We start from the raw sequence: 15,786 nt of genomic DNA, 5'->3' as shown, positions 1-15,786 counted from the left end.
CTCCATCTTAAGTTCCACCTTAACTCTGGAGTGCAGTCACACCAGAGTCACACCATCACTACTTCTGCTTCTGATCCTTTTAGCTGTCCTTAACAATGGAAATGCACAGAAATGCTGACGAGCATGATATCAGTGCTATAGGTGGCAAGCTGTTGTGCAGCACAGCCTGGAGAGGCTGGGGGAGAGAGTGTGTGTGTGTGTGTGTGTGTGGCAGCCTTCTCATACTGATACAAAGACTGTTACAGCCTGCAGCACCTCAGCCTACTGCCCTCAAGCCAATGAAGCGCATTTCCCTGCACAAGCCGAGCATGGATGACAGCAGCAGAACATAAGAGCAGCAGAACATAAGAGCAGCAGAACATAAGAGCAGCAGAACATAAGAGCAGCGCACATGCTCATCAATAAAGGTGACCTACAAAAGGGAGCTGCCCAAGACAAACAGGACAGTCCAAAAAGTCATGAAGAGGGTTTATGATGTCAATTTACCCCTGTGACCAATGATGCATCTCATGGATGGAACATTTGAAACGTAAAACCGGCGTGCTAACTACCACCTGTCTGCTAATCCAAATTTATATTCCAGTTCTATTCGTTCAACTGCTGTCTTTTTAATATTTCTATTAGTATTTTTTCAGTGTTTGTGTCGTGCATAAATGGTATAATCTTTATATAATCCAGTGATTCAGAATAGAAAGGAATAGGACCTCTGCTATCTTTATATCATAAGGAGACGTCACAGTGTGTTCTGGGTTAACCAGTTATTAGTAATGTGGTGGGTCGCTCTGTGTGACCGAACCACAGCTCTGGGTCGCCTCCGGCCTAGCACTGCTTTTGGGTCTCATTTGTTTTCCTCTCATCCATTTCATCAGTCTGTGTTTCCTCCTGTTTCTCCTCTGGCCCCAAGCATCAATGAGAAATCTTCTCGCTGTTAGACCGAAGTAGGGGTCTGGCTCCCGTGACTCATCGGTGAGGGGCACACACTATCCGTGCCTGGCACTGACAAGGAGGCTGAAGAAATGCAGCCTTTTCGAAGAGGATCAAACAATGATCCTGTAAATACCCGCATTCATCTTTCAGGATGCAATCACGAGGGCTTCTTTGTATTCTACACAGCCCTCGTTATGAATGGGCACCATTAGCCATGCTAGCTCAGACAGTGCTTTCTGTGAAGATGCTATGTGGTACAAAATATGAGTATTTCTCTGCTTACTGCTTGTGAAAAAAACATTCATTTTAGATTAAATTCCCATTTTAAAATCCATTTTAGATTTGTTTTTAAAAAGTGAGTAAAACTGACGTTGTTTTTCCTGTGTGGAAAATTCATAAAAAATAGCAGCTCTCTCACACTAACTACCAAAGAAGTAAACATGATGTGCAAAAACATATACTGCTGAAGTAAAATGATAAGATCTTTTTGCCATGAATGGCGGCCTCGCCTCAGGTTGACCAGTTGGCTTTCGTGAACATATGAGAAAAAAACTGCTCCAGCTGTGGAGCTCCTGACCTGGATGAGAGAATGACGAGGTCTGCCGGAAGATGGTCCCCGTTGGTGGCCTTTACTATCTCCCCAACTGTCACCTATGTCACCAGGCACCGCCAGCAGAGCAGAGGAGGAGGGGTGGAAGAAGGAAGGTTGAGGAAAAGAGACAGAACATGCAGATGAGATGACAGAGAGAATCAGAAATTCATTCTACTGAGGAAAGTGAACTACAGACAACACTGCAAACATCAAGGCTCCGTTTTCAAAACCCAGTCATGTCAGGTCATGAACTTCACATACTACAGGGGTAAATGCTACGGCCTTCAGCATGTGTTTGACTGCAAGGCTCCTCTTCCAACATTTAAAACACATTCTACTACATGTCCAACATACCAAACGGTCATGTTTAAAACTACAGAAAAATAAAGGTCCTTATGTACTACAAGTACTAGAAATCCATTTCATAAGAGGAAGACCAGAGCATCTCTAAGTGTTCTGCTCCCACAGGATAGGTTTGTGACAGAGACGAAATGTGGCTTTTAGTCAGGTAGCAGAAGACATTTCCACAGTAAATGACCTGACTGGACTACAGATTTTAAAAACAGAAATAAAGAAATCAGGAGAAAAACCACCTATCATAAAACCACCTATCAAAACCATCCTCCCAAAGTCATTTTAGCTCTAAGGCCGTTGCACTTTCAATGAAGTAACAGGACAGAGAATGCAAAAGTCACTCAGGTATAAAGTCTATTATAGAAACAGATATTTGTTTTTGCAGATATTTCCAAAATTGAGTCAGAAAACGAATACTGGAGTCAATTCTGCAAAGCTCTAGGAAATACAAATAATTTAGAAAGGTATCTGAAAGGATTTTTGCCCTGCTTGGCCTGTCACACACTCAGGAGGCTGGTGGGAAGGTGGAGAGGGATGTCGGCTTCCACCTCCAGAGGCCAGTAATACAGCCTGTGTTTGAGCCCATAAAAGCCTGACTCTTTTGGAAGGGGCTCTCACTCTCGGGAGCTCCCCGTCTACCTGGACGACAGCAGGATTGCGTCAGCAGGTATGTACTCCTTGCCATTAACTCTAATTAAATCTCCCACCACAACCTGCAAAAGAAGCAAGCTAGTTACTGGTTAGTAGGACTGGGTTCCCGAAACGAGCATTTCTGTTGTGAAACTGGAATGTTTTGCTTCATTAGAGCTAGACGACTGAAACATGTAGAGTCATGTGCTATGCTACGATGGGGACACATTCTGAGGAATGTGTTGCTGTGTGAATATCACAGGGTGTACTTACACAAACCCCGATGGTATAGGGTAGGCTACAGTAAGCTGTTCTAGATAGTAAGTAGAAAGAGTTCACTCTAAAATATCAATAAAAAGTATGATATAATTAATACACAAACCAGTAGCATAGTTGTTTATATGCCTGGCAGTGCAGTAGGTTTGTTTACACCAGCATCACCACAAACACGTGGGTAATGGCTATGACATCACTAGGTGAAAGAAATTGTTCACCTCCATTCTAATCTCATGGGACCATCATCGTACATGTGGTCCACTGTTAACTGAAACCTTGTCACGCGGCGCATGACTGTACAAAAAAAGCTGCATTAATATTACAGGGTGACATCATGCAATCACACACTGTATATCCTGAACATCAAACCACAGAATTGGTCCTTTTTACTGACCCGTGGCTGAGAAATGAAAATTGGCCAGTAGCAGTGGGGATCTTCATGTGCTATCGAGACCAACAGTCTAATACCCAGCAGTCCAGCTCTTATCATAAGCTGTAAAACCTTTGTCCCAGACACATTCTGGGGACAGCCACAGATCAAAAACAATGCTGCGTATTCAAGTAGAATTGTAACAAGAGCTCACAGAGATCACTCAGTATTAGTGAGGTTAAAAATCTAATTCTGCTTTTCAGCCACAGAACAGCTTAAAAAATAGCTGATGCTGGATCTATTTAAACTACTGTGAAAAGGCTGGAAAGCTGTCTATCATAGAATTGGTATGAATCATTATATACATTTATATTTTACATTAATAAATGCTAATATTTTGACACAAATAAGGTACTAAATTGCATAGCTCTATGAATAGCTATGAACAGCTGTCTGCTGTTAGCCGCAGCTTAGCTTACGGTGATGAGTGTCTGTGCAGACACCCCTCTCGAACACCTTGTCAGGTCCGGCCCCCCTTACGAGGCTCGACGGGGCTGTCAGGCTAAGAATAGGCAGTGTCTCGAGAGCGGGCTTCGCACCTCATAATTAACGCTTCTGCATCACTCGCAAGGTTAATCATTTCATGCCTGCAACATCACCAACAGGAAGCCACAGTGCGAACTTTGTCACTGATTTTTCTCTCCCTACTTGAGAGTCTTTGGTTCCTCTCCACCATTGTCATCTTTCTTCCTTCCCTTTTCCCTGTTTTTGTATTATTCTGTACAAATGATGCAGGAAAGCATCACAACACATCCATGTAAAGTGCCTTGGGGTGACTCAGGATGGGGAGTGCGCGTGTTTGCATGACATGTTGAGGGTAATGTAATGAATTTCAAATATGCGGGACCTTAAGGCGTATTGTGGGATAAAAAAATAACAAGAAATAAATACGCCAAATGGCAGCTGCTTACTGAAGCAAACTCAAGGCTGACCCCGCCACTTCTATAAATATTATAGTAAATATTAAAATATGCATGACACTATAGCCCTAAACATTTTACTAGATCACTAGATGGAGCACTGCTTCACTGGGCGGGTTTGAAGAATGTTTCAAATTCCATAACTATCCAATCGAAAACCAAACAGAAGATGATGAGAAACACATTGAAGTCTACTAGCTTACAGAGGCACAACACGTCTTGCTTCACTGAAGTTCCTATTATCAAGCTAAGGTGCTATTTTGCTCAATACTCTGTCAGACATTTTTTCAATCTACATACTTTTTGAGTTTCACATGGTTGTTGGGATTATTGGCATTAACAACACATTTCATGTGATATGATATGAATATTACAATTCCTTTCATTTCTTTTTTTGTGAAGCAGTGCTTCACTTGTGGTCACCTGCTTCATCTTTGCTGTATTCATGCGGACATGAGAGGACTGACTGCCTATGAAAAGGCATGTCATTACTGCATGGCTATGAAATGGCCTACAGATGGATTTATGGTGGATATCCCACCAGTCCCACCACCCCCCCCAAAAAAAGCGTAAACTTGACTGCATACCTTTTCCCAGTGTACTATTTCCCAGGCTCCATTTCTTAGCACTTCAGGAAGAAGAGAGAAGGGCACAAAACACCCATTACCAAATGCATACAATTAGATTATAAGATTAACTTCCCTTAATTGCTAACAAAACACACTGTCATATAAATGTATAATAATTAGCATGGTTAGCCAATTAGTTATAATTAGTTAGCATTTACATTAATAAAAAAAACAACAGAAATAATAAAATATAATACCATGAACATTGCAGGAAAGGTTTTTTGCTCTCTGGTACGGCACTTAAGGTAAACATACTTTGAATGCCCAAATCAATCTATCTTTTATTGTCAGCTTCAGAAATACAATTCATGGATGGCACAGTGGTGCTATATCCTTCTCATAGTCTTCGAGGTGGGAAGCAACAGTGCCAGCCACCATGCCACCTGCCCGCAGTGCATAAATGTGAACCGGAGCAGTTTTACCTTGGGTTTCCTTCTTGTTCACGACACTGTCTGCCTTGTGACGTTTCTGGGGAAACAGAAAAAACATTAATGTAAAATCGACAATAATCACATTCCCCAGCCAAAGCATGTCCAGTCAGTGTGAGATCTACACCCCGACTGGCGTGAGAAACTGGTACGCAAGCTGGATGCGAGCCAGACTGGAAAGGCGGCCAGAGGAAAAGTTGGGTACAAAAAAGAAGCCAGATGGTGGCAAGGCAAGCTTAAAAAAACAATACAGACAAGTAATTAAGTATAGTAATTACCAGCAGGTAAGCACATTCACTGGAGGAAACTGTATAAAGTGGCACAAACCATTTCAGACTCAACCTACCGTTTCTCTGTCCAGAAATGCAATTCTTACTCTTTTGCAAACCTATGCCTTGCTCCTACTACTAAAAAAAACTCAAAGATTTTTCATTTCAGTTCAAACAAAAATATTAGTCAATTTCACCCTCAATTATCTCAAAAAAGCCCACAAAAAAAGTAGGTGCCAAAATAAAGCTTGAAAAACTTTTCAAAAGGTTCGGAACAAAATCCCACAATCAATGACAGAAATTGTGGAAATTAAAGTGAGGTGCCCAGTTAATATGATTACAGTAAAATATAGTGTAAAGCAAAATACTCAATAACAAGTAAATACGGTAAGAAAATACTAAAGGGTGTGCAGTACCTGAACTAAGCAAATGGGTGACGTTTTAACTGAGAATCTGATGTAGACATTTTGTCTTCTCTACCCAGGGTGGGGTCTGGGTAAACCAGGCACCTACCTAGGGTCTGATCAGGAGGAAGGGGCCCCAGTAAAGTCTACTGATGTAGATGCTGCCCCCCTCCAATCCGCAAAATTCCCCCTGTCTAGGGCCCCTGAAAAGGTAGATCCAACAATATCTCTGCTTGGAAAGAAGGAACTCCACTGCATTTTGCTTTCTGTGGATAAGGTCAAGCATTTTTATGTGCAAAAACTGAAAATGTGAGCTGAGACAGGCTTATTATCAAAGTTAGACAAAAACAGACTATTATTCCTTTCATGAAATCAGTGCAATAAACTGGACAGTCCATCAGAAAACAGGACCAGAAGTCACACCAAAGAAAATGAAAATAAAAAACCAGCATGGTGTATGCTAGCAGGAAAAAATCGATATAAATGCAGCACAAGAAAAAGGTCACTAAAATCATTGTACCTTCTGCAAACAACCTGAAATAAACTGAAAGTCCATTCTTCATTCATGTCTAAAAAAGTCAGATATGAAAAACTACAAATGCTCATACCCAGTTTTGGGGCGCTGCCGTCAAATGAGGACACGTGGTATGCTTACACACACAGACACACTTTTATAAAGGGCATTAAAATGAAAGCGATGCTAAAAATGCAGTAGTAATTAATGACCAAGCAAGCGAGGTTTCTCATCTCCATTTAATATAGCCACGCACCTGCGGTACAGGGAGCATATGACTGCCTCTCCGCTTGTCTGCCTCGGGTGCAGCCTGTTGACTGGCCACGCTACATAGCTAATTCATAAGAGGCACGTACCATGCCATCGAGATGTGTCCACACCCCTAGTCCTATGCAGCAAGTCACAGGAGTGGCACCGTGCCCTCTTGCAGGTCACGGACAATATGAGCCATTCTTACAGCTTGCCTGGGACAGAGCAGCAAATGTGCCGCTAACAGGGCTTGGAGCAGAGTGGCTAACATGTTGCTAACAGGGCTTGTGGCAGAGTGGCTAACGTGCCGCTAACCGGGCTTGGGGTAGAGTCGCTAACATGCCGCTAACCGGGCTTGGGGCAGAGCGGCTAACGTGCCACTAACCGGGCTTGGGGCAGAGCTGCTAGCGTGCTGCTAACAGGGCTTGGAGCAGAGCGGCTAATGTGCTGCTATCTGGGCCCGAGACAGAAAGGCTAACATGCTGCTAAAGGCCTTAATCATAACAAGTGAAAGCTGGGGGAAAACAGGAGGAGAATCATGGTGTGATAACCTGCTGTAGCTAGGATTACAGTGGGTCGTCAATCAATGTCCGGTTTAACTCAACAGGAAATGATAAATTATCCAAAGGGAGGTGAATTAAACCGGCAAGCGAGGGACGGCACACCAAGAATCTGACAAGAAATCCGACTCACTAAGGGTTCAGAAGCCTTATTTCTTCCATCAGTGCAATGAGCACTGGGGCCACTGGAGCTGGTGCCTGGGACAGAGAGGCATCCCAGCAGGGACCTGGCCTGGGCCTTCGGTCCATAGACACTGGGCCCAGTAAAGAGGAACCCTGCCAACATGCCATCCCAGCAGCAGCTTCCCTGCTTGCTTCTAGTCACACGTTGCCACGGAAACCCACCCATCCACCCCAGTCCCCTCCTCAGATTGCGTAAAAACACACACAGCCACCAAACTCCTTGGCAGAGTGTGAACCCCCCCTGTATCAGTGATGAAACGCTGGCAACATGTGGCGGCCCATCTTCTCTGCAAGGCAGGGGGTGGGGGGGATGTAAGGATTTCTGAAATTTCAAGAACTATTATGTTATTCTCCCAGGCCTGGAAGTTAAATGAACCCCCTCTCTTCTGTACGAGCGAGAAGTGGCGGGGGGAATCATACTGATTAACTGACCTCGCGTATCCATTCTTTTCCGACCCACAAGGCATTGCACATCCTTTGTTATCGCAAACTCCCTGAAACCTCTTCGCTTGCCTATGCCTTCTGTAAAAGCACTATGGGACACGGACAGATAAGTGAGTTTCAGGATACCTGCATTAAAGGCTTCCACCTGCAAAAATCAGTGGCTTGTTCAATGACGATGGAGTCTACTTATGATTTCCATTAACCGAAGCCACCTTAGATGTACTTTCTGTAGCCCTGATGGTGCTGGTTACCAGACACCGAGTCGGCACCACTATGTCCGCCATAACCCATCAGGCACCAGCAGACAGGATGGCGTGTTTACGTGCGCGCTGACCTGCTGCTGACCTTCACCACGGCAACGAATCACAAACCTCGTGGATGAAGGACGCTGCTTAAGAGCGACAGCAGTAACGCAAAAGAACCTGAAAGATGAGAAACTCTCCTCCTGGCATGTGCAGAGCACATTGCCTCAGTGCAGTGAGGGGACAGATGTGAGTCTATCACCATATTCATCCATCTTTTTGACTTGAGCTTATGAAGGCAGGATTTTTTTGTTTTGTAAGTATTATAAAAAGTGGGAACCCTCCTTAAGTATTTGGATATTAATACTAGTTATATTTAGGTAACAATAATCCTTTTGAAATGAAATGATGCTGTATTTGCCATTTGCACAAGTATATGGGTTAATCTGAAAATTTGTGAATACCTTGGTCCCTAAGCTCTACTCAAAACAAATGGCTAGCACGAATGATAACACAAGTCTATTTACTAAAAGTTTGTGAACAGGATTGTACTGTAGTACACTTTGTATGTTAAATTACTTAGTCATTTCTTATCTAGACCTTTTTATACAATATACAAACCACTTAAATTATGTGCCTGTATGTAGAAAGTTCTACTGTACGCAATGAAAGCAATACATTTTAGACTCATTATTAAAATAAACGCAGTGAAAAGTCTAAAGGTTACTGCGAGAAATGCGAGATTCCACGTCACAAAGACAGCTAATGTGAGTGTGGCTCCTTGCCGAAATGGATGGCGTACCCAAGCTAAGAAAGGACACACTTACACTAACAAATACTATGTATCAGTAATATTTATATATTATATGATTTTATGTAATTCAAATAATTTTCAGTATTGTCTTTGGCTTATGCTTCATCTGTGAGTTTCTGTAATGTTTCGACAAGCTCCTCAAATATTCCTGTGTAACTGAACCACCAACTCGCGAAAATGTCAGATTGATGAATGTGAAGAGGTTAGTACACATTGGAATGTTTCTTGTGACATATCTTCTCTTACTCTCCTTTGAGACATACACATACACATGTACAGGTGATAAAGTTTGGCGTGAGACAAATTTTCAGGGGGATGAGCGACTTCCTCAACGGCCCAGCGATGCACCTGTCCTGCCGACTATGAGATTCAAAATGCCGACCTTCCAACCACAGGTAGAGTCCTAATCTGCTGAGCCATACATCACATTCAAAGATACCATATGATAGAACTGTACAAACTTTGACCAAAACTGGATGAAGCCCCTGTTGGTTCAAATAAAAAGTATAAGCATTACTAAGTGGTATGAGTGTATCTGAATTTGCGTCGCTGTGTCCCTATCCTCCAGCAGTCATGTGACCACATCCACCAATGGCTGTTGGGTCCACTGGCTTCGTGTACACTGCTGAGAAGCTCCCCGTTGAACCCGTGCTCCATTCTCACATGACGACCCCTGCATTGACACTCTGGGCAGACTGAAAATCTGTCACTCAGTTTTCTCACCGCCTGTCACACCGGCCTTACAAGTTTGCATGACGGACAAGCACTTTTGGTGGGGCGATGCAACTCATCCATCTTCCACAAATAAACCAAAAAACTGGCTGGGGACACGAGACTGACAGAACCGGTCATGTGTTATAGCGACTTTCTGTATCGCAAGACTTTCCCAAGGATGACTGATGCTGGACACTGCAGAAGCAAAGCTCAAGTTAAAGAGCAGCCTGAAATCAAGTAAGCTTGGATTGGATTAGGCCAAGGGTAATGCTAGACATCAATAAACACATGACACCTGAGCTGGGAAAACATCTTCCAGTTGCATGTGACAAAAAGGGCTTTTCCGGCTCCACCTCTAACACATCTATACATTACCAGAACACTTCTGGACAACAAAAAGGTAGATTGCACCTTACCAGGTCTTCAATGACCTCCTTGACGGCTGCCACCACTAGTATGAAAAGGAGGGGCACCAGGGTGGTCCAACGGCCAGTTGGGGACACATCTGGGATTTGCTATGAGGGAAGACGAAAAAGCATCAGTACAAGGCTATAAAACACAGGCTCTTTGGGACTTACCCCATACTTGGTGGTTAGCCGCACTGAATGACTGTCTACACTGAATGGTGCACTAATCCTCCAGTTAGTGCCAACTGCATCAGGGCATCCAGCGAGGCCTGGATATTAAATAGCCAATGGTCTGTGACAACACAAACGTGTGGCTTCATCACCAAAGTGTCCGCTGACAGCACACCAGGAGGGCAGGAAGTATCAAATCTCACGGCCACTCCACCCAGGACACATCATGTTATGTTAGGGTACCACTCTTCTGCGCACTGGGACACCCCTTGAAAGCGAGTGTGGATGATTGGTCATGCTGCACGGCAGAACCTAAGAGTCTGAAAATGCAAATCTGTGCGCAGCTGCTGAAAGAAAAAGCTGCATATGTATCCGGACTGTCATCCTGTTTATGATTCAGCAGTGCACAGCTCTCTTCAGGATGCTTGAGATATTTGCATGTGACTAGGTGATGGCTCCTCAAACTACTTTTCAGAGGGAAAAAAAGATCAGTCTGAAGGGTTTTTGTGAGTAAAGCAGTCGCCACAGTTCGAATGATGGAGGGATTGGTGTTCAGGTGTATACCTGGGGAGTTCACCTGATTGCCCCCTGAACCTACACATTTGTGCTGTATCGTTTTTTCTGTCAGAGTTGCCTGCAAGATCAATCTCTCCCAAAAAAACAACAACATGGTAATCCAAAAGAGACAAACTAAAGAAGTAATTGAATACTTATTACTAATTAAATACTTTTAAACCTTCTGTTTTAGTTTTGAAGAATACATTACTATTTATCAAATTTTAAGTAAAAATATCTATTTTCCAATTCTAATGTATTTAACCCTCTGGAATTGGCTATGCCACAGTATAAAACAGAAATTTTGCAAAACCATTTTGAAAACTCTGCTAGTTTTTGTCATTGAAACGTTTAAAAAACACCCCCAGAAACCTTGAATGGTCTGCTTTTCATATAAATATTGGTAGAAACTAGGGGTGTAACAATACATTCGATTTGTATCGATTTATCGATTCAACAGCAAACGATCCGATGCATCGATGTGACCGCATAAATATCGAAACATGCGTATTTATTTTCTCGCCTGTTCCAGTATTGTTTTCATGATCCACTCCGACGTATACATGGTCTACGCCCAATATGTCGATCGCAACCTACTGGTCGATTGCAAAGGTAGTGTGTGTAGATCGTATGGAATAAAAAATAGAGGATGGATGACGCGTTCAAACACACCAGCTGCTGCAAGCTACCGAGTCCCCTAGTTAGCCTCCAATTTATTTCTACTAAACTTAAGAAAGGGTATAAAAATGAATGGGGGAGCTGGACCAAGTAAGTCGTCAAAAACCTGCCACTTCCATACGGAATGGGAGGAGGACTGTTTTTTTTCCACCATGTCATATTCGAAGTGCGTTTGCCTGATCTGTCAGTCTACCGTTGCTATTCCGAAGAAGGGAAATGTGGAGCGGCATTTTCAGATTTCATAAAAACTACGACATTAACTTCCCTCCGAAAAGCGAGCTGAGAAAGAGAAAGGTGAAGGAACTAAAATCTCAGTTCAATTCAAAAATACTTTATTCATCCCAAAGGGAAATTTATAATAATAATAATAAATATTAAAGAATACTCAATATTTTATACATAAATATATGTTTTGCATTTTTATAGTAGGTAGATCATTTTGACTTGGTCATTTATAAGTAGCTCGCAAGCTAGCGTACCTTCAGAGCGTGTGTTTAGTACGGCAGGTGACATAGGACACTATGCTCAGAGGACACAATCTCCTGAACACGTTGACCATTTAATTTTTCCTTTAAAAAAATAAAAAATAAAAAAACTCTCAATGAAGAACACTGACATACTTGTTTCACTGCAGAAGTCAGTCTGTCAGTCTGTTGATCTCCCTCATTCTACATGTCTGTCCATGCAGTGTTTTTTATTTGACTTTATTGCACTTTATTTTACTTGTAATTGTTGTATCCCAGCATAGGGCGAGCGAGCAGGGAACGAAGAATCTGGATCAGGCAGACGGAAATCCGGGGGGGGGGGGGGGGGTTATGGGCATACTTTTATACTTTTTGTTACACTTTTGTATTTATCTGGAGAAGACTTTATTCAAAATAAAAGTTATTCACCATGTTAATCCTCATCCATCCAAAGTTTTTATTTTTACCTTATTATTATTTTTTGCTTGATTTATGGGACATACTTGACTACACTAGATTTTGTTTACAGTTCCCAATAAAATATGATTAAATGATAATTATATTTGCCTTTTTTAAATTCATTGAAATGTAAAGGATTGCGTGAAATTTCATAATTTCGACTACTATCCCCAGTATCGAAATGAATCGAATCGTATCATATCGTATCGTATCGTATCGTATCATATTGAGGGAATTTCTGAGGTATCAAAAAAAAAATCGAACCGTTGGCTTAAGGAATCGATATTGTATCGTATCGCGAGGAAAGCTGTGATTTACACCCCTAGTAGAAACTAAATGTATTTTTAGAGCTTTGTAAGGAGAATAAAAAGAACAAGAGCGACTGACTCCAGTGTCGGAGTGTCGGAGCAGCGCTGATCGCCCACCCATTTCCAAATAGCGCTATTCATATGATAATGATATGATAAACTCGTGAAAACACCCATAAACAACAGCACGTCTGGGTTCTGAGGAGCTGCAACATTTTATTTTGTGATGTTAGAGAGTTTTCACTGAGGTAATGTGGTAAAAATACGTCACTTCAATTCATGGATAACTGCGAATTTGCCTAAGCAGTAACTTTGTAAATTACAAAATGTCACTTTTTTTCGAATTTTTATCGCAACTGTAAAAACTTGTCTTTATAAATATACTCAGTGACAAAAAAAGTTGAGCACCCAGACAGAGAAGTGGAAATGAAATTAATTTGCATGTGGAGAAAAATCATGTGACTGTTTCACAACGATTATAATTATAATGGCCCTTGAGATCCTGCAGATTGGCACTGGGTCTCAGTTGGCGTCTGAGCTGATCCCACACATGTTCAATTGGTGAACGATCGGGGGACCTGGCTGGCCATGGGAGGACCTCAACATGACGCAGGCAGTTCGTAGCCACACGTGCTGTGTGTGGATGGATGTTGTCTTGTTGAAAGATTGTACCAGGGTGCTGTCTCAGTAGCGGTAAGACACACAGACGTAGGACGTCACTAACGTAGCGCTGTGCCGTCAGGGTCCCCAGAATCACTAACAGAGATGACCTGAAGTCATACCCTATGGCTCCCCACACCATGATGCCGGCATGTCTCTCCACAACATTAGCAGGATTGATCCTCTCCGCTCATTGCCGTCATACGCGCACACTTAAGAACATAAGAAATTTACAAACGAGAGGAGGCCATTCGGCCCATCAAACTCGTTTGAGGAGAACTTAACTAATAGCTCAGAGTTGTTAAAATCTTATCTAGCTCTGATTTAAAGGAACCCAGGGTTTTAGCTTGCGCTACACTAGCAGGAAGACTATTCCATATTCTAACTACACGCTGTGTAAAGAAGTGCTTCCTGAAATCCAGTTGAACCCTCTAGAGTCTGAGGCCTCTCAGCCACTTTCGGGGTAGCCTGACATGCTTTGACATTTAAAAATATTTCACCTAAAATAAAAAAACATTTATCCCAAAGTGTTACATGTGCTTCCTCCAATGGGCTCACCACCTGTAGGAGGGGTCATAGGGGTCGGGTGCGTTGTGAGCTGGGCAGTGGCCAAAGGCGGGGACCTTGGCGGTCCGATCCTCGGCTGCAAAAGCTAGCTCTAGGGACATGGAATGTCACCTCTCTGGTGGGGAAGGAGCCTGAGTTGGTGCGCGAGGCTGCGAGGTTCCGACTAGATATAGTTGGGCTCGCCTCGACGCACGGCTTGGGCTCTGGAACCAGTCTCCTCGAAGGGGGTTGGACTCTTCCACTCTGGAGTTGCTCACGGGGAGAGGCGCCGAGCTGGGGTGGGCATACTTATTGCTCCCTGGCTGGGCGCCTGTACATTGGGGTTTACCGCAGTAGACGAGAGGGTAGCCTCCATTCGCCTTCGAGTGGGGGGACGGGTCCTGACTGTTGTTTGCGCTTATGCGCCAAACGGCAGTTCAGAATACCCACCCTTTTTGGAGTCCTTGGAAGGGGTGTTGGAGAGCACTCCCCCCCGGGACTCTCTTGTTCTGCTGGAGGACTTCAATGCCCACGTGGGCAATGACAGTGAGACCTGGAGTGGGGTGATTGGGAGGAACGGCCCCCCCGATTTGAACCCGAGTGGTGTTCTGTTGTTGGACTTCTGTGCTCGTCACGGATTGTCCATAATGAACACCATGTTCAGGCATAAGGGTGTTCATATGTGCACTTGGCACCAGGACACCCTAGGCCGCAGTTCAATGATCGACCTTGTAGTCGTGTCATCGGACTTGCGGCCGCATGTCTTGGACACTCGGGTGAAGAGAGGGGCGGAGCTGTCAACTGATCACTACCTGGTGGTGGGTTGGCTCTGCTGGTTGGAGAGGAAGCTGGCCAGGCCGTCCATTGATTGGGAGGAACGCCCCCCCCGATTTGAACCCGAGTGATGTTCTGTTGTTGGACTTCTGTGCTCGTCACGGATTGTCCATAATGAACACCATGTTCAGGCATAAGGGTGTTCATATGTGCACTTGGCACCAGGACACCCTAGGCCGCAGTTCAATGATCGACCTTGTAGTCGTGTCATCGGACTTGCGGCCACATGTCTTGGACACTCGGGTGAAGAGAGGGGCGGAGCTGTCAACTGATCACTACCTGGTGGTGGGTTGGCTCTGCTGGTTGGAGAGGAGGCTGGCCAGGCCTGGCAGGCCCAAGCGTATAGTGAGGGTCTGTTGGGAACGTCTGGCGGAATCCCCAGTCAGAGGGAGTTTCAACTCCTACCTCCGGCAGAACTTCTCCCATGTTCCGGGGGAGGCGGGGGACGTCGAGTCCGAATGGGCCATGTTCCGCGCCTCCATTGTGGAGGCGGCTGACCGGAGCTGTGGCCGTAAGGTGGTCGGTGCTTGTCGTGGCGGCAATCCCCGAACCCGCTGGTGGACACCGGTGGTGAGGGATGCCGTCAAGCTGAAGAAGGAGTCCTATCGGGCCTTTTTGGGCTGTGGGACTCCGGAAGCAGCTGATGAGTACCGGCAGGCTAAGCGGAACGCGGCTTCGGCGGTCGCTGAGGCAAAAACTCGGGTATGGGAGGAGTTTGGCGAGGCCATGGAGAATGACTTCCGGACGGCTTCGAGGAGATTCTGGTCCTCCATCCGGCGTCTCAGGGCGGGAAAGCAGTGCAGCATCAACACTGTTTATGGTGGGGATGGTGCACTGCTGACCTCAGCTCGGGACGTTGTGGGTCGGTGGAAGGAATACTTCGAAGACCTCCTCAATCCCACCGACACGCCTTCCAATGAGGAAGCAGAGTCTGGGGACTTGGGGGTGGACTTACCTATCTCTGGGGCAGAGGTTGCTGAGGTGGTTAAAAAGCTCCTTGGTGGCCGGGCCCCGGGGGTGGATGAGATCCGCCCGGAGTTCCTCAAGGCTCTGGATGTTGCGGGGCTGTCTTGATTGACACGCATCTGCGGCATTGCGTGGACATTGGGGGCGGTGCCTCTGGAT

The 15,786-nt window shown here is 44.5% G+C and overlaps 1 protein-coding gene across 2 annotated transcripts in view; it reads right to left on the bottom strand.

Annotated features, from left to right (window-relative positions):
- Positions 1-15,786, bottom strand: part of LOC111833176 (phospholipid-transporting ATPase IA) — a 127,624-nt gene that overhangs the window by 74,266 nt on the left and 37,572 nt on the right. For both annotated transcript variants that reach the window (XM_023791154.2, XM_023791155.2), the window contains exons 4-7: positions 9,996-10,094; positions 5,181-5,226; positions 4,717-4,757; positions 1,505-1,578 (exon numbers count right to left, since the gene is read on the bottom strand). In XM_023791154.2, the coding sequence (XP_023646922.1) occupies positions 1,505-1,578; positions 4,717-4,757; positions 5,181-5,226; positions 9,996-10,094 (260 nt within the window). The remainder of the gene's footprint in view (positions 1-1,504; positions 1,579-4,716; positions 4,758-5,180; positions 5,227-9,995; positions 10,095-15,786) is intronic.

The sequence above is a fragment of the Paramormyrops kingsleyae genome, chromosome 25 (assembly GCF_048594095.1).
Source record: "Paramormyrops kingsleyae isolate MSU_618 chromosome 25, PKINGS_0.4, whole genome shotgun sequence".
In the NCBI taxonomy this organism is placed as follows: Eukaryota; Metazoa; Chordata; class Actinopteri; order Osteoglossiformes; family Mormyridae; genus Paramormyrops; species Paramormyrops kingsleyae.
Note: the sequence above shows the minus strand (reverse complement) of the source record. Positions and strands in the feature narration are given on the sequence as shown.